This window comes from Sinohyriopsis cumingii, unplaced genomic scaffold (genome assembly GCF_028554795.1).
Source record: "Sinohyriopsis cumingii isolate HCF-2022 unplaced genomic scaffold, ASM2855479v2 utg000066l, whole genome shotgun sequence".
Classification (NCBI taxonomy): Eukaryota; Metazoa; Mollusca; class Bivalvia; order Unionida; family Unionidae; genus Sinohyriopsis; species Sinohyriopsis cumingii.
Window position 1 is genome coordinate 983,970 of NW_028315866.1, and position 21,678 is coordinate 1,005,647.

At 32.4% G+C, this 21,678-nt stretch overlaps 1 protein-coding gene across 7 annotated transcripts in view; it reads left to right on the forward strand.

Annotated features, from left to right (window-relative positions):
- The window catches only part of LOC149774964 (uncharacterized), a 60,760-nt gene that overhangs the window by 12,490 nt on the left and 26,592 nt on the right, over positions 1 to 21,678 (forward strand). For 5 of the 7 annotated variants that reach the window (XM_089944606.1, XM_089944603.1, XM_089944601.1 and 2 more), the window contains 16 exons: positions 266 to 327; positions 2,484 to 2,553; positions 2,870 to 2,931; positions 3,370 to 3,439; positions 5,034 to 5,095; positions 6,067 to 6,136; positions 7,734 to 7,795; positions 8,767 to 8,836; positions 10,434 to 10,495; positions 11,465 to 11,534; positions 13,196 to 13,257; positions 14,229 to 14,298; positions 16,754 to 16,815; positions 17,787 to 17,856; positions 19,496 to 19,557; positions 20,526 to 20,595. In XM_089944606.1, coding sequence (XP_089800732.1) covers positions 266 to 327; positions 2,484 to 2,553; positions 2,870 to 2,931; positions 3,370 to 3,439; positions 5,034 to 5,095; positions 6,067 to 6,136; positions 7,734 to 7,795; positions 8,767 to 8,836; positions 10,434 to 10,495; positions 11,465 to 11,534; positions 13,196 to 13,257; positions 14,229 to 14,298; positions 16,754 to 16,815; positions 17,787 to 17,856; positions 19,496 to 19,557; positions 20,526 to 20,595 — 1,056 coding nt within the window. The remainder of the gene's footprint in view (positions 1 to 265; positions 328 to 2,483; positions 2,554 to 2,869; positions 2,932 to 3,369; positions 3,440 to 5,033; positions 5,096 to 6,066; positions 6,137 to 7,733; positions 7,796 to 8,766; positions 8,837 to 10,433; positions 10,496 to 11,464; positions 11,535 to 13,195; positions 13,258 to 14,228; positions 14,299 to 16,753; positions 16,816 to 17,786; positions 17,857 to 19,495; positions 19,558 to 20,525; positions 20,596 to 21,678) is intronic. The other 2 variants (XM_089944608.1, XM_089944605.1) reach the window with 2 other exon arrangements.

A 21,678-nucleotide genomic window follows, 5' to 3' on the forward strand; every position in this document is an offset into this window, starting at 1 on the left:
CCCCTATCAAAATATGGCCAGTCAAAAGCCTTCATGCTATATCTTTTTGGATGTTGAGCTTAATCGAAATGCACAATCAACATGTGAAAATCTAGAATCAACACGGACAAAATAATATATATATATATATATATATATATATATATATATATATATATATATATATATATATATATATATATATATATATATATATATATATATATATATATAGTTGTATATTAATGTGAACATCGATACCATTGTATATCTGCATACTCTTCAGGTATGATTGGAGAGGCTGTCTTGAATACTACTGCCAGGAGACAACCACCGAAACGACAGCAGGTACAGAAATGTCACTTAGAGATAAGATATTCGTTGATGTCTCTAGTATGTTATAAAATCTCGATATTATCATGATTATTCAACTGTCTTTTCATATCTGTTTCAAAGCCAGCACGACCCATCATGTAGCGCAATTATAATAACTATTTGTGCGCCATTATCACACGTTAGCCCCTATTTATAGTGATGTTATTGATATTATCAAACTGTGAATGCTTCGACGAACATAGCATTAGTAATAAATCTTCAATAGGTGTTAAATATAGTGTAAATGTTCTATTGCATTAAACTGTCTTTCCCTATGATCTCTAAATAAATATCTTCTAAGGGGTCAACCAATTACATCAAAATATACCAGTTACATCAATAACAAAACTATACAATTGTAGTAAAGATGATTTATAAAGTTTTTTTATTATATGGCCACTTACTAATAATGTATGAGCTTTCAAACTTGATCTGTATTTATTCAAGAAAATCCTCAAAATCCACATTACATATTAATGCTATGAAAGGTCTAAATATAACTGTCATATAAACTGAACTCATTCTGTGCAAGAAACTATTTGATGTCAATCAAACATTTTGATGCACAATCCTTAAATGCCTAACACCGTTCAAAAACTGTCGGTAGGTGTATCGATACCGATGACACTGTATTTATTTTTCAACATTAATTTACTGAGACACTAGGACAATAATCCATTATATGCATTTGGTTGGGACAGGGAAACTACTCTCGGGATCAGGACTTATGCTTCGCAAAATATATCGTTTATGGATGCAAATTCTGACCATGAACTGAGATTTCATCAATTTACAGCAGTGTATATAGTTATTTCTTATTACAGACCCAATTATTTAAATCATCTAAGTATGAAAAATGCTTAAGAACTAAACCAGTAAACATAACACAGCAATGCAAAATCCGTTACAAGGCAATAGGACTCTCCTTGGGAGCGATATGGTTTATCCGTCTACACACTAGATTATGTTCAGTGCTGAAGAGGTTTGAATTATCCTCAATGTGTTACTCCTCTTTATGCTCCTTATTTAAAAAAACGGCGTGTTAATCAAAATTACATCTTTTTTCATTACATATCGTGTAAATAACCAAACATATCTGGGAACAGTCATTATACCACTGAATTAAACTAAACACACAACGCAATTTTAGATGGAACAAAAAAAACAGATCAGGGGAATGAAGTTCGACATTATTAAAATAAATGCAAACAATCGTCACAGGTTTAAAATATCTTTGTTTGTTCCCATATGTGGATACATGAATGATTCTGCCTTTAGGATAGTGAGAAGTACATCATAAACAGTGTTAACGAAAAGATAATGAAAACAAATGAAGTGGGAGCACTTAATCTTTTCCATCTTTGGGAAAGAATATCAATGACCCTGGAATGCAAGGATGACATGGTATGATATCATGTATATCATAATATTCTTCCAATAATACAATATTATTCATACTAACAAATGTTGCCATCTTCCATAAAAAGATATAGACGCTCGCCCTTCATATATTTATTAAAGAAGCGTTCAAGGCATTATTTTATTGTCTTATATTAAAACGGTATAGCAATGAAAACTAGTTAACTAACTTTTCTAGGTCGTCTCTGAAAAACTACGTTTGAATTTATCATCATTAAATCGCAGCAACTTTGTGGTATTTTTTAAATCTAAATTGTGAACAGTATATGGTAATGATTCTATAAAATCATAAGTATTTGTAAAATCCATAAAAGGCGATGAAATGGGAGAATCATTGACAGCTTCTCTAACTGCTCAAGAGTTATATTTGATTTATCTAGGTCTTTAGAAACAACTTGTGAAAACACTTGGTAAACATATATGAATAGCTATCTCTAAAACACTCGGTCAACCTAATGTGGTTACATTTTAGAAGTGATGGCAAGCGTACTAATTCAGTAATTTTATATTAACAGATCACACAAAGTTTAAAAATAACTCATAAACACTAAACACAATAATTTATATATTGGTCTCTTTCAATTAAATCAAGAATATCAATCGAGAAATATGAGACATGTTCATTGATTAATACCGTGTTCTGGTAAGAAAAAAACACTTTTTCATTTATTAAATATGTTAATATATTTGTTTACTTTCGATTTATTTAGCTCGGACTACAACTGCGTGTCCTGCTATAATGTACCCAACATGTACCTTCAGTCAACCGTTACTTTACAGGTTAGTATATAGCCTAATAAAAAAGACTGTTAACCCTGGATTATTTTGCTAATTAAATAACTAAAACATACCCTCTTGTAACAGGCTACAAACTTAAAAATGCTCTCAGGCAATATATTTTTAAGTACTGATGAATCCGTCTTTATTTCCTTAGTCACAAACCTTAATGAAGTATCTCTTTGGATATTGAGCTTAAACGCAATGCACAATCAAAATGTGAAAATCTAGAATCTAAACGGACAAGATAATTAATTTATACATATACTTGTATATTAATGTGAACATCAATACAATTCCATATCTGCATACTCTTCAGGTATGATTGGAGAGGCTGTCTTGAATACTACTGCCAGGAGACAACCACCCACGCGACAGCAGGTACATTAATTATTCAATAAATCATATGTATTTGTGATATCCATTAAAGGCGAAGAAAATGGGAGAATCATTGACAACTTCCCTAACTGCCCATGATCTCTATTTGATTTGTCTAGGTCTTTAGAAACAACTTGTGGAAACACTTGGTCAAAATGTATGAATAGCTCTCTCTAAAACGCTCGGTCAGCCATAAGTGGTTACATTGTAGAAGTGATGGCAAGCGTACTAATTCAATAAGGTAAGATTAACAGATCGTGCAAAGTTTAAAAATGGCTAAACAAGCACTAAACAAAATATTTTATATGTTGGCCTATTTCATTCAAATCAAGAATAGCAACCAAGCAATATTAGACATGTTTATTGATTAATGCCCTGCTCTGGATACAAAAAGCACATTTTCATTTATTAAATATATTTCTTTACTTTCGATTTCTTTAGCTCGGACTACAACTGCGTGTCCTACTATAGTTCACCCAACATGCACCTACAGTCAGCACTTACAATACAGGTTAGCATATAGACTAATAAATACACTGTTAAACCTGGAATCTTTTGCAAATTAAATAACTAAAACATAACATCGTGTGACAGGGTACCGAGTTCAAAATGATCTCAGGCAATAGCTTTTTAAGTACAATGAATCCATCTTTATCTCCTTAGGAACCCTTTCAAAGTGTGACCAGTCATAAACCTTAATGTATTATTTATTTGTATGTTGAACTTATTCCAGTTGCAGAAAACAATCAAAATGTGTAATTGAAGAATCCACACGGTCAAAATAATTAATTTTAATGAATATTAAACTCGTTCGTGGTTATCTAATCACCAAGAAAACTATTGCAAAATGTGTTCATTAATTATCTCCCTTTATCTTATTCTCTCTCTCTTTCTCTGTCTCTGTCTCTCCCTTTCTCTCTCTCTCCCCATCCCTCTCTTTCTCTTTCTCTGTCTCTCTCTGTCTCTTTCTCTCTCTCCCTGAAAACACGTCCAGAAAACATGTGCTGCAATTCGACGCAAGTTGTGAAAATAATTAGGTATCATACAAGAAAGAAATGAGTTATGGGTGTATATTAATTTTACATCTTTAAGAATTTCGAACAAGAGATTACTATGTGTCATTCCGTTTGACCCATTGTCGCCATCCATTAAACTCAACACATCCGTTTTGACTAGACAATTCTATAACGGGACATGGAGTTGCAAAACCTAAAAATAACCAACTTCTTGTTGTTTTTCTTTTAAACTTTATCATATCCTTACACCAAATATAGGTTCAACGTAATGATATATATCTCCCAATCCCACCTCAAATTTCAGAATAGCGGCATACGTGTATCTTCAAGTGACCTATACTCTATAAAGTCTATAGTTGTTTCTGTATTTTGGGGGCATCTCTATTTCAAAATATGAACACTAGTTAAGATTCTATAAGTTATATTTCTTTGCTTTCCTAAACAATTGCCTCTGCAGCTGTGTACGTATATCACTTTAGGACGTTCCTTTACATTTCTCCTATTTTTGTCTTTTATTAAATATCATTCTGCCTTCGTCACTTACTTCAAGACGGAAGAAGGTGCAGGAAATAAGTCACTTATGGTCAACTTTGGTCACCCCAAAAATGATGCGTTTCTAATGACCTACTTAAGCGGCAATACTTGCTAGTTACCTTCACAATTTACACCTGCGCTTCCATTTCAATCTAAACACTACTAATTCAAAGCATGAAGTTATATATCCAATACTTGTTTTCTGATCCTGTGTCAAAATCACTCTTGGACGTCTCATGCGACAGGAAAATCACGAGTGTTTCTTATAGGCATATCAAATAGACGAAAAGAAAACATTCGGCTCTCACGGACCAATCAAATTTGTATAAATGAGCTTAATATATGCATGGGAGGTAATACATCTTTCTTTGAAAAGACGATATTAGTATCAAAACAGATGAACAGTTGCAAAATCATTGTACACCTTCTATATGTGTGTGTGCGTCTTTGTACACTAGGTAGAATTATATATATAAATATATATATTGATACATATATATATAGATATAAAATAAAGTGAACATCTAAACTATTGTATATCTGCATACTCTTCAGGTATGATTGGAGAGGCTGTCAGGAATACTACTGTCAGGAGACCACCACCGAAACTTTATCAGGTACAGAAATACCACTTAGAGATACGATCATCCTTGTTTTTTTCAAGTATGTTATAAAAGCTCGATATTATTCTACTTATTCAATCATGTTGTTCCTGTTTTTATTCAAAGCCAGAACGACCCATCAGGTAGCGATTTTATAACAAATATTTGTAGGCGCTAATGGCACGTTAGCCCCTATTTATAGTGATGTCAAAGATATTATCGAATAGTGAATTCTTCGGCATGCATAACATTACAAATAATCTTTAATAGGTGTTAAATATAGTTTAAATGTTTTATTACATTAAACTGTTTTTCACTATGAAATGACTAAGATGATCTCTAAATAAATATTTTCTAGGAGGTCAACCAATTTCTTCCAAATATACCAGTTACAACAATAGCAAAACTATACAATGGTAGTAAAGATCATTTATCGAGTTCTTTATGATATAAACCCTTTACTAATAATGTATGAGCTTTCAAACTTGATCTGTATTTATTCAAGAAAATCCTCAAAAATCCACATTACATATTAACACAATGAAAGGTCTAAATATAAGTGATATCGATGAAACTTTACCTACTTTTCAACACTAATTTACTGATATACTAGGACAATAATCCATTATATGCATTTGGTCAAGAGTTATATTTGATTTGTCTAGGTCTTTAGAAACAACTTGTGGAAATACTTGGTCAAAATGTATGAATAGCTCTCTCTAAAACGCTCGGTCAGTCTTACGTGGCTACATTTAGAAGCAATGGCAAGAGTACTAATTCAGTAATTTAACATTAACAGATCATACAAAGTTTCAAAATCGCTCATCAAGCACTAAACAAAATATTTTATACGTTGGTCTGTTTCAATCACATCAAGAATAACAATCGAGAAATATTAGTCATGTTTATTGATTAATGCCGTGCTCTGGATACAAAAAGCACATTTTCATTTATTAAATATATTTCTTTACTTTCGATTTCTTTAGCTCGGACTACAACTGCGTGTCCTACTATAGTTTACCCAACATGCACCTACAGTCAGCAGTTACAATACAGGTTAGTATATAGACTAATAAAATACACTGTTAAACCTGGAATATTTTGCAAATTAAATAACTAAAACATAACATCGTGTGACAGGATACCGAGTTCAAAATGCTCTCAGGCAATAGCTTTTTAAGTACGATGAATCCATCTTTATCTCTTTAGGAACCCTTTCAAAGTGTGACCAGTCATAAACCTTAATGTATTATTTATTTGTATGTTGAACTTATTCCAGTTGCAGAAAACAATCAAAATGTGTAATTGAAGAATCTACACGGTCAAAATAATTAATTTTAATGAATATTAAACTCGTTCGTGGTTATCTAATCACCAAGAAAACTATTGCAAAATGTGTTCATTAATTATCTCCCTTTATCTTATTCTCTCTCTCTCTTTCTCTGTCTCTGTCTCTCCCTTTCTCTCTCTCTCCCCATCCCTCTCTTTCTCTGTCTCTGTCTCTCTCTGTCTCTTTCTCTCTCTCCCTGAAAACACGTCCAGAAAACATGTGCTGCAATTCGACGCAAGTTGTGAAAATAATTAGGTATCATACAAGAAAGAAATGAGTTATGGGTGTATATTAATTTTACATCTTTAAGAATTTCGAACAAGAGATTATTATGTGTCATTCCGTTTGACCCATTGTCGCCATCCATTAAACTCAACACATCCGTTTTGACTAGACAAGTCTATAACGGGACATGGAGTTGCAAAACCTAAAAATAACCAACTTCTTGTTGTTTTTCTTTTAAACTTTATCATATCCTTACACCAAATATAGGTTCAACGTAATGATATATATCTCCCAATCCCACCTCAAATTTCAGAATAGCGGCATACGTGTATCTTCAAGTGACCTATACTCTATAAAGTCTATAGTTGTTTCTGTATTTTGGGGGCATCTCTATTTCAAAATATGAACACTAGTTAAGATTCTATAAGTTATATTTCTTTGCTTTCCTAAACAATTGCCTCTGCAGCTGTGTACGTATATCACTTTAGGACGTTCCTTTACATTTCTCCTATTTTTGTCTTTTATTAAATATCATTCTGCCTTCGTCACTTACTTCAAGACGGAAGAAGGTGCAGGAAATAAGTCACTTATGGTCAACTTTGGTCACCCCAAAAATGATGCGTTTCTAATGACCTACTTAAGCGGCAATACTTGCTAGTTACCTTCACAATTTACACCTGCGCTTCCATTTCAATCTAAACACTACTAATTCAAAGCATGAAGTTATATATCCAATACTTGTTTTCTGATCCTGTGTCAAAATCACTCTTGGACGTCTCATGCGACAGGAAAATCACGAGTGTTTCTTATAGGCATATCAAATAGACGAAAAGAAAACATTCGGCTCTCACGGACCAATCAAATTTGTATAAATGAGCTTAATATATGCATGGGAGGTAATACATCTTTCTTTGAAAAGACGATATTAGTATCAAAACAGATGAACAGTTGCAAAATCATTGTACACCTTCTATATGTGTGTGTGCGTCTTTGTACACTAGGTAGAATTATATATATAAATATATATATTGATACATATATATATAGATATAAAATAAAGTGAACATCTAAACTATTGTATATCTGCATACTCTTCAGGTATGATTGGAGAGGCTGTCAGGAATACTACTGTCAGGAGACCACCACCGAAACGTTATCAGGTACAGAAATACCACTTAGAGATACGATCATCCTTGTTTTTTTCAAGTATGTTATAAAAGCTCGATATTATTCTACTTATTCAATCATGTTGTTAATGTTTTTATTCAAAGTCAGAACGACCCATCAGGTAGCGATTTTATAACAAATATTTGTAGGCGCTAATGGCACGTTAGCCCCTATTTATAGTGATGTCAAAGATATTATCGAATAGTGAATTCTTCGGCATGCATAACATTACAAATAATCTTTAATAGGTGTTAAATATAGTTTAAATGTTTTATTACATTAAACTGTTTTTCACTATGAAATGACTAAGATGATCTCTAAATAAATATTTTCTAGGAGGTCAACCAATTTCTTCCAAATATACCAGTTACAACAATAGCAAAACTATACAATGGTAGTAAAGATCATTTATCGAGTTCTTTATGATATAAACCCTTTACTAATAATGTATGAGCTTTCAAATTTGATCTGTATTTATTCAAGAAAATCCTCAAAAATCCACATTACATATTAACACAATGAAAGGTCTAAATATAAGTGATATCGATGAAACTTTACCTACTTTTCAACACTAATTTACTGATATACTAGGACAATAATCCATTATATGCATTTGGTCAAGAGTTATATTTGATTTGTCTAGGTCTTTAGAAACAACTTGTGGAAATACTTGGTCAAAATGTATGAATAGCTCTCTCTAAAACGCTCGGTCAGTCTTACGTGGCTACATTTAGAAGCAATGGCAAGAGTACTAATTCAGTAATTTAACATTAACAGATCATACAAAGTTTGAAAATCGCTTATCAAGCACTAAACAAAATATTTTATACGTTGGTCTGTTTCAATCACATCAAGAATAACAATCGAGAAATATTAGTCATGTTTATTGATTAATGCCGTGCTCTGGATACAAAAAGCACATTTTCATTTATTAAATATATTTCTTTACTTTCGATTTCTTTAGCTCGGACTACAACTGCGTGTCCTACTATAGTTTACCCAACATGCACCTACAGTCAGCAGTTACAATACAGGTTAGTATATAGACTAATAAAATACACTGTTAAACCTGGAATATTTTGCAAATTAAATAACTAAAACATAACATCGTGTGACAGGATACCGAGTTCAAAATGCTCTCAGGCAATAGCTTTTTAAGTACGATGAATCCATCTTTATCTCTTTAGGAACCCTTTCAAAGTGTGACCAGTCATAAACCTTAATGTATTATTTATTTGTATGTTGAACTTATTCCAGTTGCAGAAAACAATCAAAATGTGTAATTGAAGAATCCACACAGTCAAAATAATTAATTTTAATGAATATTAAACTCGTTCGTGGTTATCTAATCACCAAGAAAACTATTGCAAAATGTGTTCATTAATTATCTCCCTTTATCTTATTCTCTCTCTCTCTTTCTCTGTCTCTGTCTCTCCCTTTCTCTCTTTCTCCCCATCCCTCTCTTTCTCTTTCTCTGTCTCTCTCTGTCTCTTTCTCTCTCTCCCTGAAAACACGTCCAGAAAACATGTGCTGCAATTCGACGCAAGTTGTGAAAATAATTAGGTATCATACAAGAAAGAAATGAGTTATGGGTGTATATTAATTTTACATCTTTAAGAATTTCGAACAAGAGATTATTATGTGTCATTCCGTTTGACCCATTGTCGCCATCCATTGAACTCAACACATCCGTTTTGACTAGACAAGTCTATAACGGGACATGGAGTTGCAAAACCTAAAAATAACCAACTTCTTCTTGTTTTTCTTTTAAACTTTATCATATCCTTACACCAAATATAGGTTCAACGTAATGATATATATCTCCCAATCCCACCTCAAATTTCAGAATAGCGGCATACGTGTATCTTCAAGTGACCTATACTCTATAAAGTCTATAGTTGTTTCTGTATTTTGGGGGCATCTCTATTTCAAAATATGAACACTAGTTAAGATTCTATAAGTTATATTTCTTTGCTTTCCTAAACAATTGCCTCTGCAGCTGTGTACGTATATCACTTTAGGACGTTCCTTTACATTTCTCCTATTTTTGTCTTTTATTAAATATCATTCTGCCTTCGTCACTTACTTCAAGACGGAAGAAGGTGCAGGAAATAAGTCACTTATGGTCACCTTTGGTCACCCCAAAAATGATGCGTTTCTAATGACCTACTTAAGCGGCAATACTTGCTAGTTACCTTCACAATTTACACCTGCGCTTCCATTTCAATCTAAACACTACTAATTCAAAGCATGAAGTTATATATCCAATACTTGTTTTCTGATCCTGTGTCAAAATCACTCTTGGACGTCTCATGCGACAGGAAAATCACGAGTGTTTCTTATAGGCATATCAAATAGACGAAAAGAAAACATTCGGCTCTCACGGACCAATCAAATTTGTATAAATGAGCTTAATATATGCATGGGAGGTAATACATCTTTCTTTGAAAAGACGATATTAGTATCAAAACAGATGAACAGTTGCAAAATCATTGTACACCTTCTATATGTGTGTGTGCGTCTTTGTACACTAGGTAGAATTATATATATAAATATATATATTGATACATAGATATATAGATATAAAATAAAGTGAACATCTAAACTATTGTATATCTGCATACTCTTCAGGTATGATTGGAGAGGCTGTCAGGAATACTACTGTCAGGAGACCACCACCGAAACGTTATCAGGTACAGAAATACCACTTAGAGATACGATCATCCTTGTTTTTCTCAAGTATGTTATAAAAGCTCGATATTATTCTACTTATTCAATCATGTTGTTCCTGTTTTTATTCAAAGCCAGAACGACCCATCAGGTAGCGATTTTATAACAAATATTTGTAGGCGCTAATGGCACGTTAGCCCCTATTTATAGTGATGTCAAAGATATTATCGAATAGTGAATTCTTCGGCATGCATACCATTACAAATAATTTTTAATAGGTGTTAAATACAGTTTAAATGTTTTATTGCATTAAACTGTATTTCACTATGAAATGACTAAGATGATCTCTAAATAAATATTTTCTAGGAGGTCAACCAATTACATCCAAATATACCAGTTACAACAATAACAAAACTATACAATGGTAGTAAAGATGATTTATCGAGTTCTTTATCATATAACCCTTTACTAATAACGTATGAGCTTTCAAACTTGATCTGTATTTATTCAATAAATTCCTCAAAATCAAAATTACATATTAATACAATGAAAGGTCTAAATATAAGTGATATCGATTAAACTTTACCTACTTTTCAACACTAATTTACTGATATACTAGGACAATAATCCATTATATGCATTTGGTCAAGAGTTATATTTGATTTGTCTAGGTCTTTAGAAACAACATGTGGAAATACTTGGTCAAAATGTATGAATAGCTCTCTCTAAAACGCTCCGTCAGTCTTAAGTGGCTACATTTAGAAGTGATGGAGAGCGTACTAATTCAGTAATTTAACATTAACAGATCATACAAAGTTTGAAAATCGCTCATCAAGCACTAAACAAAATATTTTATACGTTGGTCTGTTTCAATCACATCAAGAATAACAATCGAGAAATATTAGTCATGTTTATTGATTAATGCCGTGCTCTCGACACAAAAAGCACATTTTCATTTATTAAATATATTTCTTTACTTTCGATTTCTTTAGCTCGGACTACAACTGCGTGTCCTACTATAGTTTACCCAACATGCACCTACAGTCAGCAGTTACAATATAGGTTAGTATATAGACTAATAAAATACACTGTTAAACCTGGAATATTTTGCAAATTAAATAACTAAAACATAACATCGTGTAAAAGGATACCGAGTTCAAAATGCTCTCAGGCAATAGCTTTTTAAGTACGATGAATCCATCTTTATCTCTTTAGGAACCCTTTCAAAGTGTGACCAGTCATAAACCTTAATGTATTATTTATTTGTATGTTGAACTTATTCCAGTTGCAGAAAACAATCAAAATGTGTAATTGAAGAATCCACACGGTCAAAATAATTAATTTTAATGAATATTAAACTCGATCGTGGTTATCGAATCACCAAGAAAACTATTGCAAAATGTGTTCATTAATTATCTCCCTTTATCTTATTCTCTCTCTCTTTCTCTGTCTCTGTCTCTCCCTTTCTCTCTCTCTCCCCATCCCTCTCTTTCTCTGTCTCTGTCTCTCTCTGTCTCTTTCTCTCTCCCTGAAAACACGTCCAGAAAACATGTGCTGCAATTCGACGCAAGTTGTGAAAATAACTAGGTATCATACAAGAAAGAAATGAGATATGGGTGTATACTAATCTACATCTTTAAGAATTTCGAACAAGAGATTATCATGTGTCATTCCGTTTGACCCATTGTCGCCATCCATTAAACTCAACACATCCGTTTTGACTAGACAAGACTATAACGGGACATGGAGTTGCAAAACCAAAAAATAACCAACTTCTTGTTGTTTTTCTTTTAAACTTTATCATATCCTTAAACCAAATATAGGTTCAACGTAATGATATATATCTCCCAATCCCACCTCAAATTTCAGAATAGCGGCATACGTGTATCTTCAACTAACGTATACTCTATAAAGTCTATAGTTGTTTCTGTATTTTGGGGGCATCTCTATTTCAAAATATGAACACTAGTTAAGATTCTATAAGTTATATTTCTTTGCTTTCCTAAACAATTAGCCTCTGCCGCTGTGTACGTATATCACTTTCGGACGTTGCTTTACATTTCTCCTACTTTTGTCTTTTATTAAATACCATTCTGCCTTCGTCACTTACTTCAAGATGGAAGAAGGTGCAGGAAATAAGTCACTTATGGACAACTTTGGTCACCCCAAAAATGATGTGTTTCTAATGACCTACTTAAGCGACAATGCTTGCTAGTTACCATCACAATTTAAACCTGCGCTTCCATTTCAATCTAAACACTACTAATTCAAAGCATGGAGTTATATATCCAATACTTGTTTTCTGATCCTGTGTCAAAATCACTCTTGGACGTCACATGCGAAAGGAAAATCACGAGTGTTTCTTATAGGCATATCAAATAGACGAAAAGAAAACATTCGGCTCTCACGGACCAATCAAATTTATATAAATGAGCTTAATATATGCATGGGAGGTAATACATCTTTCTTTGAAAAGACGATATTAGTATCAAAACAGATGAACAGTTGCAAAATCAATGTACACCTTCTATATATGTGTGTGCGTGTTTGTACACTAGGTAGAACAATATATATATATATATATATATATATATATATATATATATATATATATATATATATATATATATATATATATATATATATATATAGATAGATAGATAGATAGATAGATAGAAAATAAAGTGAACATCTAAACTATTGTATGTCTGCATACTCTTCAGGTATGATTGGAGAGGCTGTCAGGAATACTACTGTCAGGAGACCACCACCGAAACGTTATCAGGTACAGAAATTCCACTTAGAGATACGATCATCCTTGTTTTTTTCAAGTATGTTATAAAAGCTCGATATTATTCTACTTATTCAATCATGTTGTTCCTGTTTTTATTCAAAGCCAGAACGACCCATCAGGTAGCGATTTTATAACAAATATTTGTAGGCGCTAATGGCACGTTAGCCCCTATTTATAGTGATGTCAAAGATATTATCGAATAGTGAATTCTTCGGCATGCATAACATTACAAATAATCTTTAATAGGTGTTAAATATAGTTTAAATGTTTTATTACATTAAACTGTTTTTCACTATGAAATGACTAAGATGATCTCTAAATAAATATTTTCTAGGAGGCCAACCAATTTCATCAAAATATACCAGTTACAACAATAGCAAAACTATACAATGGTAGTAAAGATGATTTATCGAGTTCTTTATGATATAAACCCTTTACTAATAATGTATGTGCTTTCAAACTTGATCTGTATTTATTCAAGAAAATCCTCAAAAATCCACATTACATATTAACACAATGAAAGGTCTAAATATAAGTGATATCGATGAAACTTTACCTACTTTTGAACACTAATTTACTGATATACTAGGACAATAATCCATTATATGCATTTGGTCAAGAGTTATATTTGATTTGTCTAGGTCTTTAGAAACAACTTGTGGAAATAATTGGTCAAAATGTATGAATAGCTCTCTCTAAAACGCTCGGTCAGTCTTAAGTGGCTACATTTAGAAGCAATGGCAAGAGTACTAATTCAGTAATTTAACATTAACAGATCATACAAAGTTTGAAAATCGCTCATCAAACACTAAACAAAATATTTTATACGTTGGTCTTTTTCAATCACATCAAGAATAACAATAGAGAAATATTAGTCATGTTTATTGATTAATCCCGTGCTCTGGATACAAAAAGAACATTTTCATTTATTAAATATATTTCTTTACTTTCGATTTCTTTAGCTCGGACTACAACTGCGTGTCCTACTATAGTTTACCCAACATGCACCTACAGTCAGCAGTTACAATATAGGTTAGTATATAGACTAATAAAATACACTGTTAAACCTGGAATATTTTGCAAATTAAATAACTAAAACATAACATCATGTAAAAGGATACCGAATTCAAAATGCTCTCAGGCAATAGCTTTTTAAGTACGATGAATACATCTTTATCTCTTTAGGAACCCTTTCAAAGTGTGATCAGTCATAAACCTTCATATATTATTTATTTGTATGTTGAACTTATTCCAGTTGCAGAAAACAATCAAAATGTGTAATTGAAGAATCCACACGGTCAAAATAATTAATTTTAATGAATATTAAACTCGTTCGTGGTTATCTAATCACCAAGAAAACTATTGCAAAATGTGTTCATTAATTATCTCCCTTTATCTTATTCTCTCTCTTTCTCTTCCTCTGCATCTCCCTTTCTCTCTCTTTCTCTCTCCCTCCTACTCTCTCTCTCTCTCTCTCTCTCTCTCTCTCTCTCTCTCTCTCTCTCTCTCTCTCACAAAACACGTCCAGAAACCAGTGTGCTGCAATTCGATGCAAGTTGAGAAAATAATTAGGTATCATACAAGAAAGAAATGAGATATGGGTATATATTAATCTACATCTTTAAGAATTTCGAACAAGAGATTATTATGTGTCATTCCGTTTGACCCATTTTCGCCATCCATTAAACTCAACACATCCGTTTTGACTAGACAATTCTATAACGGGACATGGAGTTGCAAAACCTAAAAATAACCAACTTCTTGCTGTTTTTCTTTTAAACGTTATCTTATCATTATACCAAATACAGGTTCAACGTAATGATATATATCTCCCAATCCCACCTCAAATTTCAGAATAGCGGCATACGTGTATCTTCAAGTGACCTATACTCTATAAAGTCTATAGTTGTTTCTGTATTTTGAGGGCATCTCTATTTCAAAATATGAACACTAGTTAAGATTCTATAAGTTATATTTCTTTGCTTTCCTAAACAATTAGCCTCCGCAGTTGTGTATGTTGCATTCGAGTTGCAGAAAACAATCAAAATGTGTAATTGAAGAATCCACACAGTCAAAATAATTAATTTTAATGAATATTAAACTCGTTCGTGGTTATCTAATCACCAAGAAAATATTACAAAATGTGTTCAGTAATTATCTCCCTTTATCTTATTCTCTCTCTCTTTCTCTGTCTCTGTCTCTCCCTTTCTCTCTCTCTCCCCATCCCTCTCGTTCTCTGTCTCTGTCTCTCTCTGTCTCTTTCTCTCTCTCCCTGAAAACACGTCCAGAAAACATGTGCTGCAATTCGACGCAAGTTGTGAAAATAATTAGGTATCATACAAGAAAGAAATGAGATATGGGTGTATACTAATCTACATCTTTAAGAATTTCGAACAAGAGATTATCATGTGTCATTCCGTTTGACCCATTGTCGCCATCCATTAAACTAAACACATCCGTTTTGACTAGACAAGTCTATAACGGGACATGGAGTTGCAAAACCTAAACTTAAGCAACTTCTTGCTGTTTTTCTTTTAAACTTTATCATATCCTTAAACCAAATATAGGTTCAACGTAATGATATATATCTCCCAATCCCACCTCAATTTTCAGAATAGCGGCATACGTGTATCTTCAACTAACGTATACTCTATAAAGTCTATAGTTGTTTCTGTATTTTGGGGGCATCTCTATTTCAAAATATGAACACTAGTTAAGATTCTATAAGTTATATTTCTTTGCTTTCCTAAACAATTAGCCTCTGCAGCTGTGTACGTATATCACTTTCGGACGTTGCTTTACATTTATCCTATTTTTGTCTTTTATTAAATACCATTCTGCCTTCGTCACTTACTTCAAGATGGAAGAAGGTGCAGGAAATAAGTCAATTATGGACAACTTTGGTCACCCCAAAAATGATGCGTTTCTAATGACCTACTTAAGCGACAATGCCTGCAAGTTACCATCACAATTTAAACTTGCGCTTCCATTTCAATCTAAACACTACTAATTCAAAGCATGGAGTTATATATCCAATACTTGTTTTCTGATCCTGTGTCAAAATCACTCGTGGACGTCACATCCGAAAGGAAAATCACGAGTGTTTCTTATAGGCATATCAAATAGACGAAAAGAAAACATTCGGCTCTCACGGACCAATCAAATTTATATAAATGAGCTTAATATATGCATGGGAGGTAATACATCTTTCTTTGAAAAGACGATATTAGTATCAAAACAGATGAACAGTTGCAAAATCAATGTACACCTTCTATATATGTGTGTGCGTGTTTATACACTAGGTAGAACAATATATATATATATATATATATATATATATATATATATATATATATATATATATATATATATATATATATATATATATATATATATATATATATATATATATATATATTGATAGATAGATAGATAGATAGAAAATAAAGTGAACATCTAAACTACTGTATATCTGCATACTCTTCAGGTATGATTGGAGAGGCTGTCAGGAATACTACTGTCAGGAGACCACCACCGAAACGTTATCAGGTACAGAAATACCACTTAGAGATACGATCATCCTTGTTTTTTCTAGTATGTTATAAAAGCTCGATATTATTCTACTGATTCAACCATGTCTTTCCTGTTTTTATTCAAAGTCAGAACGACCCATCAGGTAGCGATTTTATAACAAATATTTGTAGGCGCTAATGGCACGTTAGCCCCTATTTATAATGATGTCAAAGATATTATCGAATAGTGAATTCTTCGGCATGCATAACATTACAAATAATCTTTAATAGGTGTTAAATATAGTTTAAATGTTTTATTACATTAAACTGTTTTTCACTATGAAATGACTATGATGATCTCTATATAAATATTTTCTAGGAGGTCAAACAATTTCTTCCAAATATACCAGTTACAACAATAGCAAAACTATACAATGGTAGTAAAGATGATTTATCGAGTTCTTTATGATATAAACCCTTTACTAATAATGTATGACCTTTCAAACTTGATCTGTATTTATTCAAGAAAATCCTCAAAAATCCACATTACATATTAACACAATGAAAGGTCTAAATATAAGTGATATCGATGAAACTTTACCTACTTTTCAACACTAATTTACTGATATACTAGGACAATGATCCATTATATGCATTTGGTCAAGAGTTATATTTGATTTGTCTAGGTCTTTAGAAACAACTTGTGGAAATAATTGGTCAAAATGTATGAATAGCTCTCTCTAAAACGCTCGGTCAGTCTTAAGTGGCTACATTTAGAAGTAATGGCAAGAATACTAAATTCAGTAATGTAACATTAACAGATCATACAAGGTTTCAAAATCGCTCATCAAGCACTAAACAAAATATTTTATACGTTGGTCTGTTTCAATCACATCAAGAATAACAATCGAGAAATATTAGTCATGTTTATTGATTAATGCCGTGCTCTGGACACAAAAAGCACATTTTCATTTATTAAATATATTTCTTTACTTTCGATTTCTTTAGCTCGGACTACAACTGCGTGTCCTACTATAGTTTACCCAACATGCACCTACAGTCAGCAGTTACAATACAGGTTAGTATATAGACTAATAAAATACACTGTTAAACCTGGAATATTTTGCAAATTAAATAACTAAAACATAACATCGTGTGACAGGATACCGAGTTCAAAATGCTCTCAGGCAATAGCTTTTTAAGTACGATGAATCCATCTTTATCTCTTTAGGAACCCTTTCAAAGTGTGACCAGTCATAAACCTTAATGTATTATTTATTTGTATGTTGAACTTATTCCAGTTGCAGAAAACAATCAAAATGTGTAATTGAAGAATCCACACGGTCAAAATAATTAATTTTAATGAATATTAAACTCGTTCGTGGTTATCTAATCACCAAGAAAACTATTGCAAAATGTGTTCATTAATTATCTCCCTTTATCTTATTGTCTCTCTTTCTCTTTCTCTGTCTCTCCCTTTGTCTCTCTCTCTCTCTCTCTCTCTCTCTCTCTCTCTCTCTCTCTCTCTCTCTCTCTCCATCCCTCTTTTTCTCTGTCTCTGTCTCTCTCTCTGTCTCTTTCTCTCTCTCCCTCAAAACACGTCCAGAAAACATGTGCTGCAATTGGACGCAAGTTGTGAAAATAATTAGGTATCATACAAGAAAGAAATGAGATATGGGTGTATATTAATCTACATCTTTAAGAATTTCGAACAAGAGATTATCATGTGTCATTCCGTATGACCCATTGTCGCCATCCATTAAACTCAACACATCCGTTTCGACTAGACAAGTCTATAACGGGACATGGAGTTGCAAAACCTAAAAATAACCAACTTCTTGTTGTTTTTCTTTTAAACTTTATCATATCCTTACACCAAGTATAGGTTCAACGTAATGATATATATCTCCCAATCCCACCTCAAATTTCAGAATAGCGGCATACGTGTATCTTCAAGTGACCTATACTCTATAAAGTCTATAGTTGTTTCTGTATTTTGGGGGCATCTCTATTTCAAAATATGAACACTAGTTAAGATTCTATAAGTTATATTTCTTTGCTTTCCTAAACAATTAGCCTCTGCAGTTGTGTACGTATATCACTTTAGGACGTTCCTTTACATTTCTCCTATTGTTGTCATTTATTAAATACCATTCTGCCTTCGTCACTTACTTCAAGATGGAAGAAGGTGCAGGAAATAAGTCACTTATGGTCAACTTTGGTCACCCCAAAAATGATGCGTTTCTAGTGACCTACTTAAGCGACAATACTTGCTAGTTACGTTCACATTTTAAACCTGCGCTTCCATTTCAATCTAAACACTTCTAACTCAAAGCATGAAGTTATATATCCAATACTTGTTTTCTGATCCTGTGTCAAAATCACTCTTGGACGTCACATGCGAAAGGAAAATCACGAGTGTTTCTTATAGGCATATCAAATAGACGAAAAGAAAACATTCAGCTCTCACGGACCAATCAAATTTGTATAAATGAGCTTAATATATGCATGGGAGGTAATACATCTTTCTTTGGAAAAACGATATTAGTATCAAAACAGATGAACAGTTCCAAAATCAATGTACACATTCTATATATGTGTGTGCGTCTTTGTACACTAGGTAGAATTATATATATAAATATATATATTGATACATAGATATATAGATATAAAATAAAGTGAACATCTAAACTATTGTATATCTGCATACTCTTCAGGTATGATTGGAGAGGCTGTCAGGAATACTACTGTCAGGAGACCACCACCAAAACGTTATCAGGTACAGAAATACCACTTAGAGATACGATCATCCTTGTTTTTTCTTTTATGTTATAAAAGCTCGATAGTATTCTACTGATTCAACCATGTTGTTCCTGTTTTTATTCAAAGCCAGAACGACCCATCAGGTAGCGATTTTATAACAAATATTTGTAGACGCTAATGGCACGTTAGCCCCTATTTATAGTGATGTCAAAGATGTTATCGAATAGTAAATTCTTCGGCATGCATAACTTTACAAATAATCTTTAATAGGTGTTAAATATAGTTTAAATGTTTTATTACATTAAACTCTTTTTCAGTATGAAATGACTAAGATGATCTCTAAATAAATATTTTCTAGGAGGTCAAACAATTTCTTCCAAATATACCAGTTACAACAATAGCAAAACTATACAATGGTTGTAAAGACGATTTATCGAGTTCTTTATGATATAACCCTTTACTAAAAATGTATGAGCTTTCAAACTTGATCTGTATTTATTCAAGAAAATCCTCAAAATCCACATCACATATTAATACAATGAAAGGTCTATATATACGTGATATCGATGAAACTTTACCTACTTTTCAACACTAATTTACTGATATACTAGGACAATAATCCATTATATGCATTTGGTCAAGAGTTATATTTGATTTGTCTAGGTCTTTAGAAACAACTTGTGGAAATACTTGGTCAAAATGTATCAATCGCTCTCTCTAAAGCGCTCGGTCAGTCTTAAGTGGCTACATTTAGAAGTAATGGCAAGAGTAATAATTCAGTACTTTAACATTAACAGATCATATAAAGTTTGAAATTCGCTCATCAAGCACTAAACAAAATATTTTATACGTTGGTCTTTTTCAATCACATCAAGAATAACAATCGAAAAATATTAGTCATGTTTATTGATTAATGCCGTGCTCTGGATACAAAAAGAACATTTTCATTTATTAAATATATTTCTTTACTTTCGATTTCTTTAGCTCGAACTACAACTGCGTGTCCTACTATAGTTTACCCAACATGCACCTACAGTCAGCAGTTACAATACAGGTTAGTATATAGACTAATAAAATACACTGTTAAACCTGGAATATTTTGCAAATTAAATAACTAAAACATAACATCGTGTGAGAGGGTACCTAGTTCAAAATGCTCTCAGGCAATAGCATTTTAAGTACGATGAATATATCTTTATCTCCTTAGGAACCTTTCAAAGTATGACCAGTCATAAAACTTAATGTATTATATATTTGTATGTTGAACTTATTCCAGTTGCAGAAAACAATCAAAATGTGTAATTGAAGAATCCACACGGTCAAAATAATTAATTTTAATGAATATTAAACTCGTTCGTGGTTATCTAATCACCAAGAAAACTATTGCAAAATGTGTTCATTAATTATCTCCCTTTATCTTATTCTCTCTCTTTCTCTTTCTCTGTCTCTCCCTTTCTCTCTCTCTCTCTCTCTCTCTCTCTCTCTCTCTCTCTCTCTCTCTCTCTCTCAAAACACGTCCAGAAAGAGTGTGCTGCAATTCTATGCAAGTTGTGAAAATAATTAAGTATCATGCAAGAAAGAAATGAGATATGGGTGTATATTAATCTACATCTTTAAGAATTTCGAACAAGAGATTATTATGTATCATTCCGTTTGACCCATTGTCGCCATTAATTAAACTCAACACATCCGTTTTGACTAGACAAGTCTATAACGGGACATGGAGTTGCAAAACCTAAAAATAACCAACTTCTTGCTGTTTTTCTTTTAAACGTTATCTTATCATTACACCAAATATAGGTTCAACGTAATGATATATATCTCCGAATCCCACCTCAAATTTCAGAATAGCGGCATACGTGTATCTTCAAGTGACCTATACTCTATAAAGTCTATAGTTGTTTCTGTATTATGGGGGCATCTCTATTTCAAAATATGAACACTAGTTAAGATTCTATAAGTTATATTTCTTTGGTTTCCTAAACAATTAGCCTCTGCAGTTGTGTACGTATATTACTTTAGGACGTTGTTTTACATTTCTCCTATTTTTGTCTTTTATTAAATACCATTCTGCCTTTTTCACTTACTTCAAGATGGAAGAAGGTGCAGGAAATAAGTCACTTATGGTCAACTTTGT